Source organism: Polypterus senegalus, chromosome 3, assembly GCF_016835505.1.
Source record: "Polypterus senegalus isolate Bchr_013 chromosome 3, ASM1683550v1, whole genome shotgun sequence".
Classification (NCBI taxonomy): Eukaryota; Metazoa; Chordata; class Cladistia; order Polypteriformes; family Polypteridae; genus Polypterus; species Polypterus senegalus.
The window spans coordinates 40135458-40158293 of record NC_053156.1 but is presented as its reverse complement, the minus strand read 5'-3'; the positions used below and the strand labels follow the sequence as shown (position 1 = coordinate 40158293).

The 22836-nt window shown below is 38.3% G+C and overlaps 1 protein-coding gene across 1 annotated transcript in view; it reads left to right on the top strand.

Annotated features, from left to right (window-relative positions):
- Positions 1-22836, top strand: part of hdlbpb (high density lipoprotein binding protein b) — a 138685-nt gene that overhangs the window by 31001 nt on the left and 84848 nt on the right. Inside the window, exons 2-6 of the mRNA XM_039747007.1 lie at positions 10360-10441; positions 11424-11536; positions 15318-15466; positions 19697-19912; positions 20691-20897. Coding sequence (XP_039602941.1) covers positions 11461-11536; positions 15318-15466; positions 19697-19912; positions 20691-20897 — 648 coding nt within the window. The 5' untranslated portion in view covers positions 10360-10441; positions 11424-11460. The remainder of the gene's footprint in view (positions 1-10359; positions 10442-11423; positions 11537-15317; positions 15467-19696; positions 19913-20690; positions 20898-22836) is intronic.

Below are 22836 nucleotides of genomic sequence, written 5' to 3'. Positions count from 1 at the left end.
GTCTAAAGAACTGCAGGCCTCACTTGCCTCAATTAAGGTCAGTGTTCACGACTCCACCATAAGAAAGAGACTGGGCAAAACGGCCTGCATGGCAGATTTCAAGACGCAAACCACCGTTAAGCAAAAAGAACATTAGGGCTCGTCTCAATTTTGCTAAGAAACATCTCAATGATTGCCAAGAATTTTGGGACAATACCTTGTGGACTGATGAGACAAAAGTTGAACTTTTTGGAAGGCAAATGTCCCATTACATCTGGCATAAAAGGAACACAGCATTTCAGAAAAAGAACATCATGCCAAAAGTAAAATATGGTGGTGGTAGTGTGATGGTCTGGGGTTGTTTTGCTGCTTCAGGACCTGGAAGGCTTGCTGTGATAGATGGAACCATGAATTCTACTGTCTACCAAAAAATCCTGAAGGAGAATGTCAGGCCATCTGTTCGTCAACTCAAGCTGAAGCGATCTTGGGTGCTGCAACAGGACAATGACCCAAAACACACCAGCAAATCCACCTCTGAATGGCTGAAGAAAAACAAAATGAAGACTTTGGAGTGGCCTAGTCAAAGTCCTGACCTGAATCCAATTGAGATGCTATGGCATGACCTTAAAAAGGCAGTTCATGCTAGAAAACCCTCAAATAAAGCTGAATTACAACAGTTCTGCAAAGATGAGTGGGCCAAAATTCCTCCAGAGCGCTGTAAAAGACTCATTGCAAGTTATCGCAAACACTTGATTGCAGTTATTGCTGCTAAGGGTGGCCCAACCAGTTATTAGGTTCAGGGGGCAATTACTTTTTCACACAGGGCCATGTAAGTTTGGATTTTTTTTCTCCCTAAATAATAAAAACCATCATTTAAAAACTGCATTTTGTGTTTACTTGTGTTATAATTGACTAATGGTTAAATGTGTTTGATGATCAGAAACATTTTGTGTGACAAACATGCAAAAGAATAAGAAATCAGGAAGGGGGCAAATAGTTTTTCACACCACTGTAAGTATTCACTGCCTTTGCTCAATACTTTGTCGATGCACCTTTGGCAGCAATTACAGCCTCAAGTCTTTTTGAATATGATGCCACAAGCTTGGCACACCTATCCTTGGCCAGTTTCTCCCATTCCTCTTTGCAGCACCTCTCAAGCTCCATCAGGTTGGATGGGAAGTGTCAGTGCACAGACATTTTAAGATCTCTCCAGAGATGTTCAATCGGATTCAAGTCTGGGCTCTGGCTGGGCCACTCAAGGATATTAACAGAGTTGTCCTGAAGCCACTCCTTTGATATCTTGGCTGTGTGCTTAGGGTCGTTGTCCTGCTGAAAGATGAACCGTTCACCCCAGTCTGAGGTCAAGAGTGCTCTGGAGCAGGTTTTCATCCAGGATGTCTCTGTACATTGCTGCAGTCATCTTTCCCTTTATCCTGACTAGTCTCCCAGTTCCTGCCGCTGAAAAACATCCCCACAGCATGATGCTGCCACCACCATGCTTCACTGTAGAGATGGTATTGGTCTGGCGATGAGTGGTGCCTGGTTTCCTCCAAACGTGACGCCTGGCATTCACACCAGAGAGTTCAATCTTTGTCTCATCAGACCAGAGAATTTTGTTTCTCATGGTCTGAGAGTCCTTCAGGTGCCTTTTAGCAAACTCCAGGCGGGCTGTCATGTGCCTTTTACTAAGGAGTGTCTTCCGTCTGGCCACTCAACCATAAAGGCCTGATTGGTGGATTGCTGCAGAGATGGTTGTCCTTCTGGAAGGTTCTCCTTTCTCCACAGAGGACCTCTGGAGCTGTGACAGAGTAACCATTGGGTTCTTGGTCACCTCCCTGACTAAGGCCCTTCTCCCCCGATCGCTCAGTTTAGATGGCCGGCCAGCTCTAGGAAGAGTCCTGGTGGTTTTGAACATCTTCCACTTACGGATGATGGAGGACACTGTGCTCATTGGGACCTTCAAAGCAGCAAAAAGTTTTCTGTAACCTTCCCCAGATTTGTGCCTCAAGACAATCCTGTCTCTGAGTTCTACAGACAATTCCTTTGACTTCATGCTTGGTTTGTGGTCTGACATGAACTGTCAACTGTGGGACCTTATATATACACGTGTGTGCCTTTCCAAATCATGTCCAATCAACTGAATTTACCACAGGTGGACTCCAGTTAAGCTGCAGAAACATCTCAAGGATGATTAGGGGAAACAGGATGCACCTGGGCTAAATTTTGAGCTTCATGGCAAAGGCTGTGAATTATGTACATGTGCTTTCTCAATTTTTTTATTTTTAATAAATTTGCAAAAACCTCAAGTAAACTTTTTTCACATTGTCATTATGGGGTGTTGTGTCTAGAATTCTGAGGTAAAAAATGAATTTAATCCATTGTGGAATAAAGCTGTAACATAACAAAATGTGGAAAAAGCGATGCGCTGTATTATTCAGTTCATTACTTAAAATTAGAGTGCATTCTCAGTTTAAAATAAAAGGTTGACTTCTTGACTTCAGTTTACATGATGCACAGTGTAAACATACAGTATACAGTAATCCCTCCTCGATCGCGGGGGTTGCGTTCCAGAACCCCCCGCGATAGATGAAAATCCGCAAAGTAGAAACCATATGTTTGTGTAGTTATTTTTATATATTTTAAGCCCTTATAAACTCTCCCACACTGTTCACATTATTAGAGCCCTCTAGACATGAAATAACACCCTTTAGTCAGAAATTTAAACTGTGCTTCATGACAAGACCGAGATGACAGTTCTTTCTCGCAATTAAAAGAATGCAAATAGATCTTCTTCTCTTCAGGAGCAGAGAATTTCAGAGAGAGAGAGAGTGCTCGCAAAGAAAAGCAAACAATCAAAAAATCAATACGTGTGCTTTTAAGTTTGCCGCGGCATTTTTTAGAGGAACGTCAGTATCTTCTAAGCAAACAACCTCTGTGCAAACAGCCCCTCTGCTCACATCTCCACCGTCAGGCGCAGAGAACGTCAGAGAGAGAGAGACCGAGATTAAAGCAAACCATTAAAAAATCAATAAGTGTGCTTTTGGAAGCACCGCGATAAAGCGGCATTTCTTAGAGGTGCCTCTGTATCCCACTAGGCAAACAGCTTCTGTGCTCACAGCCCCTCCGTCAGGCGCAGAGAATGTCAGAGAGGGTGAGATAGAGGCAGAGACAAGCAAACAACCGAGCACCGCACGGGAAGCATATGTTATAGCAGGGCTACTCAAATATAAATTTGAAAGTTCCACTTAACTAAATTTCCATTCAGTCTGAGGTCCGGAAAAGTGACGGTCAAATTCCAAATAGAGAACTCCAAAAAAAGGCTATCCCCAAACTTTAGAACTATACACAAAAAAATGACATGGTAGGCCTTTTAGTGTGAAACGTGACACCTTCTTTGTGCCACCAGTTGTTTGAACTTGGGCATAAAAGGTGTGAGGGCAAGGTGGAGGCACTGATGTAAATGTTCATTGGTGAGGGTGTGGCGGTATGTGTTTTTCACCATGTTCATAGTGGAAAAGGCAGATTCACAGCAGTACGTTGTCCAGAAGGTGACAAGGTCACAGTGAGATTCCTGCAGTGCTAGGTTTTCTTGTAGCTCAATTAACTCTGTTTGCAGAGAAGCAGCACTGGCCCATTGGAAGACTTTTGTGGCTTCATTTGAGAATTCTGCAATATTTTTGACAAGAAATGGATTTTCGATGCACAGCAAGACTTGTTTTCCCAAAGGGAAATCTTCAAAGCGAGTTTGGAAATTTTTAATCAGCTTGTCCAGGAATTCAGCATAATTGTGATGGTGATGTTTTCCTGCAGTCTGATCCAAAAGTCTTGGGAAGTGAAGCAGGTCCTGCTGTAAGTCACATTTGAACACCTCCAGCTTCCTCTGGAAAGCACGGACAGCTAACATGAGGTCACACACTGTGCTGTTTTTGCCTCGGAGCTTCATATTAAGGTCATTAAGATGGGAAGTAATGTCCGTTAGAAAAGCAATAATTTCCATTTTCTCGTCATTCTTCATGAAATCCACAAACGGTTTGGCTTTTGCACTCTTCTGATTCAACAGAAATGTCTCCAGCTCTTTCCACAGTGCCCAAAAACGCTCCAGTACCTTGCCTTTACTAAGCCACCGGACATTGTTGTGAAGGAGAAAATAAGCGCAATAAACGATGTTGCAAAGCAGAGGATGCTCTCAGATAATTGACTAGTTTCATGACTGTTGTCATGACTTCTGAGTACCTTTCTGCAAGGCTGGCACACAAAACCATCTGGTGAATTATGCAGTGGTATGCCATGAGGTCAGGGTGGTGAGTTCTCAAGCGTGACACTAATCCCCTCTCTTTCCCAATCATACATGGTGCGCCATCAGTAGCAATGGAAACAACATGCTTCAGGTCTATCGCTCTGTCTCTAAGCATCTGTGTCACTGCTTCATAGATATCCCCCGTTGTGTGTCCATGGAGGTTTGTGAGACCCAAAACATCTTCATGAAATTCTCCCTTTTCTTCATCAAAAAATCTGACAAAGACCATGAGTTGTGCATTGTCCGTGATGTCTGTGGATTCATCGACAGTCAATGAAATGAATTTGGCTTTTTTTTATAGCAGAACTAAGTTGTTCAAGCAAATCATCAGTGAGTATTTCAGTTCGTCTTGCAGCAGTGGAATCAGAACAGGGTATTTGGTTTATTTTCTGGATTATTTCATCCTTTTGAGTCCCTTCAAACAGAGCAGTCATCACTTCACTTATACACTCTTTGACTACTTCAGCATCAGAGAAGGGTGTCTTGTTTTTTCTCAGGACCCATGCTACTCTTAGTGAGGCTTCTGTTGCCTGCTCCTGTTGTGTGGCTGATCTAACTATTACACTGCTTGTAGCTTCATATGATGATTTCAGCTGGTTTATTTTTATGGTCCTTGCCTCTGAGTTCTGAGGGTAATTTTGTTCGAAATGTGCATGCTTGGTTTCATAATGGTGTTTCACATTACCACTTTTGATTATTGCTACCGTCTCGTTGCAGATTAAACACATTGGTTTTCTGCTTCCCACGGGGAGCACAAACGCATATTTTTCTGTCCACTCACTCTTAAATTCACAGTTTTCAAAATCAACTTTTCTTTTCTTATCAATGTACTGTCTTGAGCCAGCCATCTTCACTTTCAGTCAGCAAAAACAAAATTCAGTTATCGAAATTTGCACTGCCCGCGAGTGATGAGACTGCCTGTTCACCGGCCTGACCCAGAGCACGTGACCGGTACATAAATCTGGCTGCCGTGAATGAGCGAGTGAGCGAGTATTGGGGGGGAGGCGGGGAGTAGTGGGAACGTTGCTATAACGATACTGTTACAGCTGCTGTGATTGGACATAGATGAAGCAGCCAAACCGAGTAGAAACCTCAAAGATATATCGCGCGGAATCACAATTGCGCACTTCATTGAAAACTCATTTGGGTTATGATTAAATTTGCATGTTTGTTTTGGCGTCGGTCCAGATTTAACCGTATTTGGGTCCGGATGCAGACCGGAGTCCACCTATTGAGTACCCCGGTCTTATAGCATTGAGGAGTTTTAGTTAATATGTAATACATGCTCTGATTGGGTAGCTTCTAAGCCATCCGCCAATAGCGTCCCTTGTATGAAATCAACAGGGCAAACAAACTGAGGAAGCGTGTAACATAAATTAAAATACCCATTGTCTGCAGAAATCTGTGAACCAGCGAAAAATCTGTGATATATATTTAGATGTGCTTACATTTAAAATCCGCGATAGAGTGAAGCCGCGAAAGTCGATGCGCGATATAGCGAGGGATTACTGTATATGAATTACTCCTAGTAGTCAATGGCAGCCTTTTTAAGTCATTAACTAAACAAGGTCCATGCTTTATGACCCTAACATCTGCTGTTATGATTCACTGAAATGCAAGAAATAAACATTTCTGGCTTATATTGTACTGAGTGTACATATAGCTAATCTTCGTTGTATTTTTTTTGGTTATACAAAATTCCTTTAGGAACATTAGTGCTGTTTTTTTTTCCATTCTATACCAATTGTCTTTCTCTTGGATGGAGAAACTGACTGAATTCTGTATCATCTCAAAAGCAAGAAAGGATGTTTTAAATTACAGAATCAAGAATCGGTTTCAGGTTTACCTGAAGTAATCATTTGAAGATGTCTCTGAATTCAAACCAAAAGGTGTATTTACTGAATGGTATACATTTTCAAAAATTGAAAATGTTCTTTAAATGAATCTTTAAAAAGCTAAATAAATTTTATAAAACTAAACTTAAACTGGATATACTTGATCATTTAATGTGCATCTGTGGATTAAATAGCTGTTTGTTCAAAGAAATCCCTTCCTCCACTTCATACTACTCATTATGAGAAATGCTATTTAAAAAAAATGTGTGTATATATATTGCCCACCCCATTCCCCTTTCCGGGGGTGCGCTTCATGCTCGCTACTTTGCGTCTCTGCCGCTTGCGTTGTGAAGGCAGGGAGGCTGAATGCACACTAAAGAGATGCAGACAGATCAGATGCTGCTACCGGGCTGCGTGTTCTGCATGTTGCGCTGTGCGTCAAACATTTAAAAGCCTGTACAGCAGTTGTCCTTTTGTCTCACTTCCTTGTCTCATGGGACGTTAAGGGTGTCTCCGAAAAATTGTTTGTGAGTAGGGCGTGATGTGCAAGTAGTCTCGCGGGATTTCAAATTGTCTCCCCGAGATGATCACGTCTCGAACCAAGATATACACATATATACATACTTACATACAGTGATATATGACTGGCCATTCATTCCGGCCATTACCCCCAGGCCGCCAGATGGAGCCCTTCCTACAGCATGGAGGTGCCCCGAATTCCATCAGGGCATCATGGACATTGGAGTTTTCCTGTACAGCCCTGCTGGATAACGTTGGGGCCACCAGGGGCCACTGCAGGGAGGCCCAGAGACTTGTATTTTCCCCACAGCCCAGAAGTATGTCCCAGTTACATGGACAGAGGAAATGACGTGCTTCCGGGTTGAAGAAGAGGAGTTTCTACTTGACCCGGAAGTGCTGGATAATCACATGGACTGAGGGCTCAGAAGCACTTCCGGGTCATGGACTATAAAGGACTCTGGGAAATCCCAGACGGACGAACTGAGTTGGGAGGAAGGGAACAACACATCTGGGGATGGAGGATTGAATATTGATTTATTGTATTGGTTATTATTTATGAGCATTGTGGAGTGGTGGGTGCTTTGTGCACATTATAGTTCAAATTAATTTAATTATTGGACTTTTACCTGGTGTCTGGCGTCTGATCTGAGGGTTCAAGGGGATGACAGCGCCCCCTATCTGTCACTATATATATATATATATAATATACACACACACATATATATATACACATATAATATACACACACACACATATATATATATATATATATATATATATATATATATATATATATATATATATATATATATATATATATATACTAGCAGAAGTACTGTGTTAAAGAACTTATGAAAAAGAAAAGGAAAAATTTAAAAAATAACGTAACTTGATTGTTAATGTAATTGTTTTGTCATTGATATGAGTGTTTTTGTCATATCTATCTATCCACAAAAACACAATGCAACTCCTTCTTGCCTCGGAGCAAACATTGCATCTCTTGTGCTCTTTCTTGGCATGCAACCATACTGCTGCTCACTAATCATCACCTCCCTTCTTAACCTTGCTTCCACTAATCTTTCCCATAACTTCATGCTGTGGCTCATCAGTTTTATCCCCCTGTAGTTACTACAGCTCTGCACATCCCCCATATTCTTACAAATCGGAACCAGTACACTTATTCTCCACTCCTCAGGCATCCTCACACTTTCCAAGATTCCATTAAAAATCTGGTTAAAAACTCACCTGCCATCTCTCCTAAACACCTCCATGCTTCCACAGGTATGTTATCTGGACCAGCTGCCTTTCCATTCTTCATCCTCTTCATAGCTGTCCTTACTTCCTCCTTGCTAATCTGTTGCACTTCCTGATTCACTATCTCCACATCATCCAACCTTCTCTTTCTCTCATTCTCTTCATTCATCAGCCTCTCAAAGTACTCTTTCCATCTTCTCAACACACCCTTCTCACTTGTATGTTTCCATCTTATCCTTTACCCTTCTTGCTGTCAGTCTTACTGCTTCTTCTGTAGTTGCCCAGCTGTCTGGTAAGTGTTCATTGCTACCCAGTGCCTGTCTTACCTCCTCCCTAAACTCAACCTTGCAGTCTACCTTTTTCAACTTTTCCACCATTTGATCCTTGGCTCTGCCCTCACTCTCCTCCTCTTCTTGATCTCCAAAGTCATCCTACAGACCACCATCCTATCCTGTCTAACTACACTTTCCCCTGCCACCACTTTGCAGCTTTCAATATCCTTCAGATTGACTCTTCTGCATACTGTGTGCATCCTCCTCCACTCTTGTACGTCACCCTATGTTCCTCTGTCTTTTTAAAATACGCATTCAACACAGCCATGCCCATCCTTTTTGCAAAATCCACTGTAATTCTTCATTTGTCCTTGTCACCATATCTACCCATCACCTCTGTCTCCTCTGTTCCCTTCACCAACATTTCCATTGAAATCCACTGCAATCACCACTTTCTGTCCCTTGGGTACACTGTCCATCACTTCATCCAATTCACCCCAGAAGTTGTTTTTCTCATCCATCGCACACCCAACTTGAAAGACATATGCACAAACAACATTCATCACCTCACATCCAATTTCCAGCTTCATAATCATTACTCTGTCTGACACTCTTTTTACTTCCAAAACAATCTTGACATACTGTTCCTTCAGAATAACCCCTACCTCATTTCTCCTCCCATTCACACCATGATAGAACAATTTGAATCTACCTCCAATCCACCTGGCCTTACTGCCCTTCTATTTAGTCTCTTGCACACACAATATATCAACCTCTCCATCATATCGGCTAACTCTCTTCCCTTACCAGTTATACTCACAACATTCCAAGTTCCTACCCTCTGTTGCACTCTTTTCCTCCGGGCACGTCTCCCCCACTTCTTCTCGTTCTTCGGCCAACAGTAGCCCAATTCATTTGTAGTGTTTCTTTACGTGAGGTATTACAGTAGTACAGCTAGAGCAAGTTTTTTTTTTTCTGCTGTGAACTTCCTGAGAACATTAAGGCAGACTTGACCAAAGAGAGAAAGAAGATCGAAGTATTAGCCTTTATATTAAAGAAATTTGAGTAATAAATTGTGATAAATTAAATTTGACTGTTTTACTTGTAGACTTGTTAATCATATTAGCATTGTATCTACTTGATAAACCTCTTATGAACATTTGATAGATTTGTCGCATGTTTTTAAAGATTTGCATTGTGTTTATTGTTTGTGAGTGTCATATAGTACTGTCCCCACCCCCATAACCCAAACTGGTATGGAAATGTATGTGCTTAGTTTATTCCAGACTGCAATGCAAGAATAAAACAACAACAATATAAATAAATAAACTTTATGGGGTAACTATAACAGAAGATGGGACAAGATGTGTGAATCGCAGCACAGAAAACACAATTGAGTGTACAAAATATAGGCCTCCTCTATGTCTAGTAGTAAACATTAAAAGTAATTAAATTAAAATTAGGATTAGGGTTTATTTAATTAAAATTAAAAGTAATTTTGAAAGTAAAGGTTTGAACAAGTGCATAGTAGTTATGCATATATAGTTACGAACTGTTTGCTTGTTGCTTCAGAGTGATTTAAATATGTGTGTATGTATATGTGTATTTTTTTTCTAAAAAAATAAAAAATGTCTAATTGCAATATTTGTTTTGAGAGATTGTTTAGGTGCAGGAGAGAGACAGTGTTTCCAAACAGCTTGTGCCAAACAGTATAACTTTGCAATGCTATGGGATATGCCATGTAAACTTGGTGCAGTGATAGCTGGTAGATTGGGGCACAAATTAATTCCAGCCTTGTGCTTCATGAAATGTCTTGCTTATGTACTGTAAAATCTATTTTAATGGAGAAAAATTCCTAAAGCAGCCGTTTGTTGTGTTTTATTTAAGGATATTGGTGTAAATTAAGATTTTTGATTATGTAAATACAGTAGTTTTTAAAAAAAATATGAAGTGTTATAGTCACTACACTTTAGCCATTTGTAGCTCCTTTATTACATAAACTGAGTAATAGCCATTTATTTTTAGGGTATGTAATCTACTGTAGGTTAAACTGACCTGCATAGTCAAATCCTGTCAGTTATTTTACAAAACATTTATATAATCATAGACATGTTAACAGGTAAATTAATTTGTCAGAAAAGCTTTTTTGTGACTTTTAGGTGGAGACTTCAGTAACGGTTGTTTAAATTTTATTGCTTTTCAGGACCAAAGACACAAATTCACACTGAAGCGACATCGGTAGCCTCGTTCAGGACGGACTTCTCTGGCATTTGACCATTTCGCAGGTGAGTCGCTTTCCAGAATTATTGGAATGGAGGTAAGACTTTCTTCCTAGTGAAAATATCTGTGTTGCTTATGGGGCAGGAGTTTGTCCTGGTGAAGCACTGTGGGAATCTGTTTAATAGATATGTTAATAATGTATAATCCATGAATCACCAGCTAAATTAAGGTGTAGCATTGCTGGTATTAAAGGAATACTCCAATCTAAAATATTTTTTAATATATTACTTACCTCATGTAGTTTATGGTGAAAGCCAAGAAAAATTTCAAATTTTATATTTTCATGCCAAATGGAGAGAATAAATTGTATGATATAATACAAGACAACAGTGACCAATGCTGTACCACAGCAAAGTATGGGGAAAACATCCATGGAAAAAAGAAAAAAATGAGTCCTCCAGTCATATTTTTTTTTCCTGAAATGTTGTTAAATTAATGTTTCTGAAATTATCACTGCACATAATAAATGGGAAACTTTTTGAATTTAAGTCCCATCTCCCCCATTATGGCATATTTTAGTAAAAAAAGCATGCATTTGACACATTTTCAGCATAAGACTGATAAATGACATGTGGAATATGCAGCATGTGTAATGTGAGATTTTTTTTCTTTTTAACACAAATAACATTAAAATATCATTTTTGGTGGAGTATTTCTTTAACAATTCTTTCAATTTAAAACTAGAAGCGTGGGTGGCATTGAACATGTCTTAAGTTATATTGAAAAACTATAACCTGTCAGTTCATTGCAAATAAAGAGAACTGTCCTTTAGTACTACTTTTTATTTTTAAACAAGTTAAAATAGAACAAATTTGTAAGGGTAAACATACCGGAATAGTCTTAAATTTGTTTATTTTTGGTTATAGTGTTTCTATAGTAGTTATTTTTATTAATTTTCTGTTTAAAATGTAGCCATGTTTACCATGCAGTAAAATTATAAAGTTCAGAATAGGGACCTTTTGTTTACTTGATTATATCCATTTGCAGTGGAATACCGGATACTCGCAAATCTGGGTTTGAAACCATGAGCTCAGTGGCCGTGTTGACACCTGAAAGTTTTGCTGAGCACCGCAGTGGCTTGAGAGATGAGGACACAGCAGGTATGGAACTGGAAAACATGAGAACTGGAAATTAAACAAAATATTGGTTAACACTATTCAGTGATCACCTTATACTCTTGATACAAGAATTCTTCTGCATGATGTAACTTTTTGTGTTTTTTTTCCTGACGTTTACATAATATAATATTTTGAGTTATATAAAATTATCCTCCACTCATTATATGTTAAATAAGCTAATTAAACTAAATAGGAAGAGAAAAATCAGTAGACCTGGTCATTATTAACAAGTTCCATTGTGAGAACTCTAAACTCACACTTGTTAAGGACAACAGACTTTCAGTACACTAGTCTGCTTGAATAGGCTTTGAATGTAAATTTCCTCTACTTTTTTCACATATTTTCTTTGTTGTCATGTCATACACACTTTAAATATCTTCAAAAGAGAAATGTAAAAACTTGGATGATCACCACCCTTAAAGGATAAGTTCAGTCTTTACTAATTTAATGTCTTTTTCTTTCTTTCTTTCTTTCTTTCTTTCTTTCTTTCTTTCTTTCTTTCTTTCTTTCTTTCTTTCTTTCTTTCTTTCTTTCTTTCTTAATATACACTAGGAGGCTCTGCCCCCTGCTCACTTTGCTCGCCAACCCCCCGTGTGGGCCCTACACGCTCGTCATTTCCCGTATCTGCCAATTGCGACAAATCATGCTATGCTTTTGGATATACACGAATATCAACTCTGTCTTTGATATCTTCGTCTTTCGAAACTATTGTCTCTGACAACTCGTCACATGTTGGTTTATTTTATATGCAAGCGTGATCTTTCGGATTCATGTAGAAATCCTGGGTTTTTGAACTTCTTTACAACGTTCTACTTTGTCTTCTACTCTTTCTTTTCTTCTTCTACTGTTTGTCATTTATTTCTGCCCCCGCTTGTACCTGTTAGGTTTTTTTCTCTTCACACAAAGTCTCGTCTCGCGGGACTAGAAATTATCTCTCTGAAAATGTCTTGTCTTGTCTCTCTGAAAAAGTCTTGTCTCGTCCCAAGATTATTTTATATAATAGAGAGATTTAATTTGCCACTGAAAATTATTTCCAAAAGTGTTAATATGAGAAAAAGGATCAAATTCAGTAAGCAAGTATTTTTCCAAAAAATAATGTTATGATTAATTTGTGAGAAGTTCTAAATTAAGTGATATATCAGCACCATCAGGGAAATCCGTGTTTTAGAGAAATATTCTTAAACATAATTTTTATTTTTTTTTTTCTTTTGCAACATCACCAAACCTGTGTATGTCCTTTTAAAATTTTATTTTCTGTGAAAGTACAAAATCCCAGCCCTTTATTGTACTAGTGACAGAGTTACTAACAGAGATGCCATTTAGTTCAAATTATTCTTAAGTAGTGTGTTCACTGAGAGCAGGCTCAGGACACACCGATTTTTCACCTACAAAACACAATCTGAAATGTAAAAGTGTGTATACTTGAGCACACTTTATTATTGAAAGTGTTGATGGGACAGCAGGCACAAAATTTATTTGCACACTTTACAATGGTAAACAAAAATTGTATAAAGTAAAATGCTCAGATATACAACTTTTCATGCAAATGTTTGGGCATATATTTATGAAATTCTGTGTGAAAAGTAGTTAAACTATGCAGGTTGAAAACAAACATCTATTTCTGCATATTTTAAAGAGGAAAAAATACTTTTTGCAGAATTTAACAATAGGATAACCAATTTGAATAACAATTTTATTGTCTTGCTGTATCACAGATTGTGTCCATGTTGCTAATAGAATGACGTCTCATCATGGGTTGTATTCAGTCATGGTTTTTCCCTCATTTATTTTCATCATCATCTTTTTTGGAAAATATACACATCTGTAAGATGTTTATGGAGTTGCCAAATCTGTAATGAACAAATTTCCTTCTTTTCAATCCCTCACAAAATTTTTGAAACTCCAAAAAGGCCTTTTTAGTGAATTTCATGAGTGCAAAATTGGATGCTAAATGAAGTTCAGCTTTGATTCCATAAAACTGTATGTTCACAGAAACTCTGGTGTTTTGCTCATCACTCCCTGTTATTTTGTGATGTCCTGTGTACCCTTGACAAAAATGATAAAATTAATTGATGACAACACACATTTTTTATTATCAAAGCAAATCCTTACATTTTTGAAAAAGCCAACGATATTATACTTATATATATATCGTTGCTAAGTGCAATGCAATAGAATCAAACACTATTTTAGATTGTGTTAGAGCAACTGAGGACTGTGTTAAATTATATTGTTTCTTGATGGTAAACATTTATTCAAGTTCATTGTATAATAAGGCAGTTGCAGTTTTTGGCTTTGATACTAATATAATGTGATGATGTGTTGACATTTTAAATCAACATTGAGTGAATTAAATGTAAACCATCTTTATAACATTGAATACTGACACTGGTGTGCTCTCCTTGAATATGGAGGCATGCAGTGATGTCTATGAAATTTTTCAGTCACTCCTGGATCCCCCTACTTAAGATGGTTTTCGTGGTCTATGGATTCAGTTTTAAACAAGCTTTCTAGTTTTATTGATGTGGGATTAAGTATGTATTCGTGAAACCACAGTAAACCATAAAATGCAAAGAAGTAACATTTGTAGTTGAACGGACTTAAGGCAATTATTAAATCCAATCAAGGACAAAAAAAAAAATCTTGATTAGTAAGAGTAGAGAAATTGATACACAGAGGTACTGTAGATGACAGATGGGACACTAACATTTCAGTCAATGATGACTAAAGCGTCATCATAATATAAATGTGTGTGTGTGTGTGTGTGTGTGTGTGTGTGTATATATATATATATATATATATATATATATATATATATATATATATATATACACACACACATATATATAATTTCTTACCTTAACCAATTCACAGGTATTACAGGGCAATGCTGGGTACTTCCACTGGTCAGGAATGAAATCCTTTCACTTCCTCTGCAACTTTTACACAACTTCATCTAGGAGTGAAATATATTTTTTCTTTATCTGTCTAAATCTTTGAACCTTCGTATTAGGATATACTTTATTTTTTAAATTGTTGTGCTTTCATTTCAATTACTTTTACAATAAGGACGAATTTAAACAAGGACCGATAGTGACTGAGAAGAATGCGTTTGTGGTGTACTTGTTGCATATCATCGTTTCATGTTCTACTTTTTCAGGTATCATTACTTGCACACTCTACTTCTATGTTTCCCTACAGTTCTAAACATCGAGTTCATACTAGTGTGCATAAATTTCATTCATTCTAACCTTACTGCTCCTATTTTGATAAAGTGCCTCCCTTTTACTGATTTGCAAAAGCCCTAACACCATCTTATATTCCTATTTTTCTGATTAGAAAATGATATCTTACTGATTTTGGTTTTACATTTTCAATATTAGGTGCCATATCATTCTTTAACCATTTGGGAGCTTTTTGACATATTGACAAGTGTTTTTTTTATTAATAATTACTTGTACATATGTAGGCATGCAACAAAACTGGACAACCACTGCATCTAAGCATATCATACCCTACAATGAATAAATCCACATAAGTCTTATCTAAACAAAATTTGATTTCAGACTCTACATTGCTGAAGGATTACCAGTACACTCTAGACTGCCCTGACAAGATTGTGCTCTCACTTTGACCAGCTTCCACTACTTATTATTGGTGGATGAAATGTGATATTTCTTGTGAAATGTTTTGCAGTAAGTATCAGAGCTACATCACTGGTGCAACAACTATTAGGTTTTTCTGTTTGTTTATTTACAATAAGGCGGTGTACCAGAGGATGAAGCTTACATTCCTACATACCTTGAAGCCTTCCCTCCCCTACCAGAAAAGGGTGCACCCACAGAAAAATCTAGTGAACCATCGGGAGCATGGAGCAAGATTCGACCAATCAAGTCCTCTGTCATCACTCAGGTATGAAGCACGTTTAGGTATACATTTGTTTTTATATGTGCCTGAATATATTTAGTGTAATGGGAATAGTGTTTTGCAGTGTAGGAAAGAAACCTGCTACTAAGGCCCTGTTTACATGGGAGAGTAAAGTAACAGTTAATAAATGCACACACAACCACTTTGCCTGCAAGTCCCTGTGTCTACATTGCCGCAACCAACCATTCAGCGAGTCTGTCAGCTTTATGTTTACATGGCTTTAAGATCTTTGGCAACACCTCATATCTGGAATATGGCTAATTTAGATTCATTGAAATATTCACTGGTCATGTCAATATTTTATTAAAATGGCTACAACCAAATAGAAAAACAACAATTTTTTTTTTCTCTAACAATGTGTTAAAAATGAAAATGGTGATGGGCTTGGGAAGGACAACACTTTGGCACTTGGTGGCACAAATCAAACAAACCTGGTGCTCGTTTCTGTACTGTTGAGGAAGTTGCAGTATTATCACATGTTTCCACATCATTGTGTTCACGTGAATTTCTGGTCAGGTTTTGAGAATATTACTGTTGATTTGCTACTTGGTCTACAAAACAAGCAATTAAAGATAAATATGTATTTTTTTCTGAAAATAAACAGATTAAGCACATTAAGCTTACATCATATACCTCCAAATATAATTTGACCACAAGTAAATTGTGACTGACCTGGTTCTGCTTTTATTTTATACCACTGAAAGAGGACAAAGCCATCTTACCTCACAACTCTTAATTTCACCTTCAAACTAACTGCTAAACCTAGAGGTTCACATACTTTTGCCACTCACAAATATGTAATATTCAATAATTTTCCTTAATAAATAAATGACCAAGTATAATATTTTGTCTCATTTGTTTAACTGGTTTCTCTTTATCTACTTTTAGGACTTGAGTGAAAATCTGATGTTTCAGTTCATATTTATGCAGAAATATAGAAAATTCTAAAGGGTTCACAAACTTTCAAGCACAACTGTTGTGGTAATGCATTGTGCATGTGTTGATTTTCTATTTTAGCTGAGTATTACACTGTTTTCTAGGAATCCTGTCACCGTTTCATGGAAATGCTTGCAAACTAATGTACTTCTAACTAGCTTTATTTTCACTATAGGTGGCATGCACCACCAAAAACAACAATTAACAGTTTTACACGGGTGCCAAAAATCAAACCCAAGCCTGTTCATTGTGCATTTTATAATTTTACATTAATTCACCAGACAACTGTACAACAATTTTTTTTTTTTTTTTGCACTGTACAACTGTTTGTTGTTACTTAACAATAAACAAATAGGTCTTAGTATAGATTGTTATACTCAGATTGTATCTTATTTGCATCAACTCCAGAGTCATGTATTCAGATCCCAGCTAAGGCTGGGTGTGGTGTTAGAAGTGTATGTTTTCACAGGTTCACATCTTTAGCAATGCAAGTTTTTGTGGGTTCACATCCTAAAGTTGTCAGTGTGTGGGCCCTATAGATAAGTACTTCATTTAGAGTTGTTTTTTGCATGGCTGTTGGTTCCTGACCCTTAATATAAAAAGCAAACAGAGTCTGATCTTAGACTGGATGCCAGTCCATCAAAAAGCACCATCACACTTATTGGAGCTTAAACTGTACTTATGTTTTTGAGCTATAATAAGAAATTTAAGTCTCTGGATGAAAATACTCAAATGTCTGGGGAGTGTGCGTATCGAGTTCTCCATTTACTATGTGAGGGATGGCAGGCGTTCAACCCGGCTGGGACGCCCAAAGGATGGAAGGATGAGGGAAGGCAGATACTTTTGGACACTGCCTTCCCCAGAATGCTAGATGGCAGGTTCACTGGAATGTAGCGGTGCCCTGGATTCCCACAGGGCATCATGGGACTTGGAGTTCAGTTGCTCAACCTTGTTGGGTGCCGTGGGTGCCGCCAGGAGGAGCTATAAAAGGACAGAAGGAGTTGTGCCTCATCTATAGCCCAGAAATAGTCCCAGGTCATGAGGATGGAAGCTCCAAAGTACTTCTGGGCTGAAGAAAAGACCAGTTCTCCATCAGACCCGGAAGTGCTAGCAAGTCATGTGGGCAGAAGGACAGAAGCACCGGGTCATGGACTATTAAAAGGACTACTGGAAACGCAACAAGCGAGCCAGAGTTGGGAGGAGTGTGACAGAGCTTGCTGGAAGTTGTGGAGGAGAGAATTATTATTATTTGAGAGTATTGTGTTCATTTAATTGCCTGTTCATTGTGGCTGGGGTGCTTGGGAGACACTGTTTTCCAAGAAGAAACATTAAAATACTTCTTAGTGCTTTTATCCTGTGTTCTTTGTGTCTATCTGTCGGGTTAGTGTTTACGTTATTTTTAAAGATTTTTCTGACCCAAACTGACGGTCAGAATCCTGCCAGATGTAAATGCCAGGGTTCGCTGTTGCCCCTTAAACCCATCAGAAACCCATCAGGACTGGAAGTGACTTCATCGAAGGCGCCAGAACCATGTGGAATTTCCTGTGGATGGTCTGCAAGGGATTGTGAAAGAAAGTCAGCACACCTTACTGCCCCCTGGTCTGCCGTGGAATTACACCAAACACAGCTTATAATGGATTAGGAGGGATAGTGACACCAAGGTTGTCTGAGTTTTCCATCTTTCAACAAAAAATAGAGCCAAGTACCAGTCGCACACAAATGAAAAGAGTGCCTTTTGAAGTCTTATGAGAATTTGATTGCTTCCTTTTAAAACATGAAAGGTAGATAACTAAAATACAGTCTACCACATTTTGCTTAAAAATACATAAGACTGCATTGTTTACCTCTATGGTTTGTTTGTTTTCTCCAGTCTTATTACCTGTGTGTGGTAATTTTTTAACTTGCAATGCATTTTTCCAAACCTTTTATGAGCATGGGTGCAAGGCTGTACTTTTACACTAATGAGCTACACAAAACACCACCTCTATGATTTGATATTTATGGCACACTAGCCCTGTCTAAGCAATTTAAATGAGGTGTGGTAAATCTAAAAAGCGGAATTCTGCAAAAATCATTGGTGTGTCAAAGCTAGTTGAAGCTTACTCCCAAAGCTGGCTGAACCAAATATTCATATGTGCAGTTCAAATACTCATTCAAACAATATTTCAAGTTCTGATTTTGTTTCCAAGTCAAATCAAGTTGGGGAGCATGCACTGGTACAGGGCATTGCCACACCCACTGCACGACAAAACAACTCGTGATTCCGGTTGGCAACCCCCCAGGCAGACATGCAGTCCTGTCCCACTCTCCGGAAATAACCCACAATCTGTCGCAGCAAGGTGTTACGTGGGCGACTCTGCCGATATTCGTGTTTGCACTCCATGAGAACCCTCAGTTCCAGGATGGGGTCGATGGTAGACTTCTTAGACGTAAAAGCAGACTACTCCGGTCGCTGGTAGGTGAGCAAGTGATCACGGATCCAATTGAGAAGGACCCTAGCAAGGACCTTACCCGGCACCGAGAGCAGTGTTATCCCCCCTGTAGTTGCTGCAATCCAGGCAATCACCCTTCCCTTTCCAGATAGGGACAACAATGTTGGGATGATGCCAGTCTCCCCAGTGGAAGCAAAGATTGCTTGCAATGCCAGGAGGACAGCCTTACCACCAGCTTGGAGAACTTCACCCCGGATACCACAGATCCCTGCAGCCTTTCCTCCCCTCAGCTGGTTCACCACCTGTGCAATCTCAGTGAGATTGGGTGGTTCACAGCCAATTGGAGGATCATCCTCAAGTTCTGTGGACCCAGAGATATCCAACGTCCTAGCCGGAGAATCAGCTTTGAACAGCTGCTCAAAGTAGCTAGCCCAGTGGGTCACAACTGCACTGTCATCCATAAGGACCGTTCCATCAGCTGCCCTGACTGCAACTCTACGAGGAACAGATTCAGATGTGCGTAATGCTTCGACTCCTCTGTAAGCAGGACGTGGGTTGCTAGACCACAGATGGTGTGTCGTTTGCTCACAGATTCCTCCAGTATTTTTTATCATAAACTCACTCTTTCAAGATTGTTAGCATAACTAGTTAACCATCAGCTTTTGAAAAATTTTAATAGGTCTCGATACTTATCTGAGTTGCAGTTTATAAAAAAAAAAAAAAAATTAAATAACTGTCATAACCTATGCAGTGCAGAGGTCTTGCTACAAAATGTAGGCATTATTAAATAATTCTGAAATTTCAGCTCACATGTAGTGTGTGGTGTTTTTATTTCTTTACCATATAGGTGTTTCATGTCCCTCTGGAAGAGCGCAGGTACAAGGACAACAGCCAGTTTGGGGAAGGAGAGGAGTCTAAAGTTTGCCTTGATATTATGCAGAAGACAGGAGCCCACATTGAGCTCTCCTTGGCTAAAGATCAGGGCCTGTCCATCATGGTGACTGGCAAGCTTGACTCTGTCATGAAAGCTCGGAAGGAGATTGTAGCTCGGCTTCAGACCCAGGTGGGGAAGTATGGTCATTTTTGTAAGTAAGACCTAAGCTCATTGTTTTAAAGTTGTTTAAAAATGTCAAAAGAAGGTTTAAAGAGAAAAATAATGAAAAGCAAAATAGGTCTTTCAGTATATTGATATAAAAAATGATCCAGATAGAGGTGAAATATGTTATGATCAACAAAGGGGAAATAAAGAAATCAAAAGTTACTCTTGCTGAGTTCATATTTTGTAAAGTTAGGGATTAATAATTAAATTATCAAGCGGTTTGCTGTGTATATAGAGAGACGTGTGCCTAGGAATGAAGAGGTTAAAATCAAATTCTGAAGACTGAATAGCATTTATCCATGACTTTTCTGATTCATTATATTCTTACAAGACACATTCTGTTTGTAAGCCAAGTTTAATATGTGTGCAATGCAATTTTAATGCATTATTTGTATGATAAGAATTCTTAAGATTGCACATCTTGGTCTTTCCAAAGTTAATATGCAGTATTTAATAATATTTTGTTTGTATGCCTTACCAGCCTGGAATTCTGCTTTGTGTTGATATTTGCTAGTTACTAAGATGAATGATAATTCCTTTATCCATGCCATATCCTACATCTTCACAGGAGCTCAAAACTACCACCAGTCTCTTTTCAGGCTTTTAGATTTCTGAGTTAGAAATTTCTACCTTGAATACACCTAAACAGTGATCACATTTCTTATTAAGATGAAAGGTCACCCTTTATTAAATGAAAGGTTATATCCACTTCTAACCTCCCCCCCATTTCCACCTCCTCTAGGCTTCAGCCACTGTCACCATACCTAAGGAGCACCATCGGTTTGTTATTGGAAAGAATGGTGAGAAGCTGCTGGAACTGGAGCTGAAAACTGCCACGAAGATTCAGATTCCTAGACCAGAGGACTCAAGTAATCAGATAAAGATTGCTGGCACTAAGGAGGGAATTGAGAAGGCTAGACATGAGATTCTCTTAATATCTGCAGAGCAGGTAAAAAAAAAAAATGGGGGGGGATGGGGTTTAAGCTTTTTATATGTTTAAGATTTTGTGCTTCACAATACTGGTTGTTGTTAGTAAAGTTTTTTGCACACTCTGCACCTTTTTGGAGCAGTTTTAATGCTTTCATATGTGTGTGAGATTTAAAAATAACTGAAAGTCTTTTTTAAAGAAAACCTTTATTATAAAAAATCATCAGAATGTGAGCTTCTGAAAAAGTTCTAAAACATTTCTTGACAAAACAAGGTGTACAAATGCAGCACAGTAAAGAATACAGCCTGTAGGTAAAGGCTGCCAAATTCTGACTTAAAAATAAAAATAAAATAAACAATTTTTAAATACTTTTGAAAGGAAGTAACTGAATTTAAAATAGTGAAGTGAAGACAACAAAAAAACATTCATGTATCACAACTAAGAAAAATTTGTCAAAACATTTAAACAAACCATCCTTAATTTAAAAAAGGTATACAAACAAATGATTCAAAACTTTCTAAAGGACAGAATCAAATTTAACAAACTGGAAAAGTTCAAAAAGAGAGACATGAGTAAACTTTTAATACAGACAAGTATAAGAAAGTGATCAAAGTTATTTTAATTTAATAATTGTAACTTTAGTAATTTTAACTTGATTTGCCTATTGTCTATCCTTGCTTGTCAGGAGTTCATCTCTACTGTGTCATCTCAGGCCCCTTCTTCAGGCAAGTACATCTTGCCTGAAGAAGGGGCCTGAGTTGCCTCGAAAGCTTGCATATTGTAATCTTTTTAATTAGCCAATAAAAGGTGTCATTTTGCTTGGCTTTTCTCTACATTCATAATGGCTAACATGGTACAACACCCTAGTACTACTGTGTCATCAAAAGAGTAATTTCATATATGGTCTGTCAGAAGAAAAACTAAAATCTGTAAACAGTAAATTTAAGAAACTCGGGTGAAAATCAGTCTCATTGTTTGTTGTTTATTGCTTTTTGATACTTTATTTTTGGACACCAATATAAAGATCATTATGACTGTGATGAAAGAAAGTGAAATGTGCTACAAAGTTTGTATGGTGGGGTTTTAGGTCTTAACAAACTTGTATACATTTACTTAAGGCCATGTCACATTACTTGACTTTTTCTGTGATTTTAGTCAGAAACTTGATTTACATAATCTTCACAAGTCAGAGGCAGTTGTACCGTGCTTCTTTCACTGCCAGTCATTTAACTTTGTCTGAAGTTATAGTGGCAGGCTTTGTTTATGCGAGAGCTAACAACTAATGAGTGCTCAGGCAGAAGTACGTTTTTTTTTTTTGTGATCAAAAATGAAAGTCAAGGAAGTACAATGCTGTTCATAAGTTAGACTTCTCTGTCTGATGTCACATATTTTATGTACCACAACAGATTGGAAAAAGGACAAACCGCCATAGTCTCTTTACACAGGCATCAGATCCGTCAGGGAACATGTTATTGACTGTCAGAAAAAAGAGTATGCTTACAATACTTTAGAAACATAATTGTACTGGACAGTCATTACAGCGTAGTCTGACACCCTTCATTACTAGTCATGTAATATGATGTGCTCAGGCAACGAAATCAGCAACTACAGACATCAAGTTTGACCTTTCCTTCAATTAGAAGTCTTGTAATGTAACATCAGCTTTATACAATCTGGAAGCAATCTCCCTGATTCGCCAAAGTAGACAGACATGTTTTACAAGAAATTTGCTAGATCACATTTTGTGATGGTAGACCTCCATATGCTATTAATTTGCCCTAGTGCAGAGGTAGGCAAAGGCGATCCTGGAGAGCCACAGTGGCTGCAGGTTTTTGTTCCAACCCAGTTTCTTAATGAGAAGTCATTTGTTGCTATTTAAGCACTTATTGCTCAAGTGACATTTTTTCTGCTTCATTTTAGTGGTTTTGCATGTTAAGGTTCCCCACCCTTAATTGCTTAT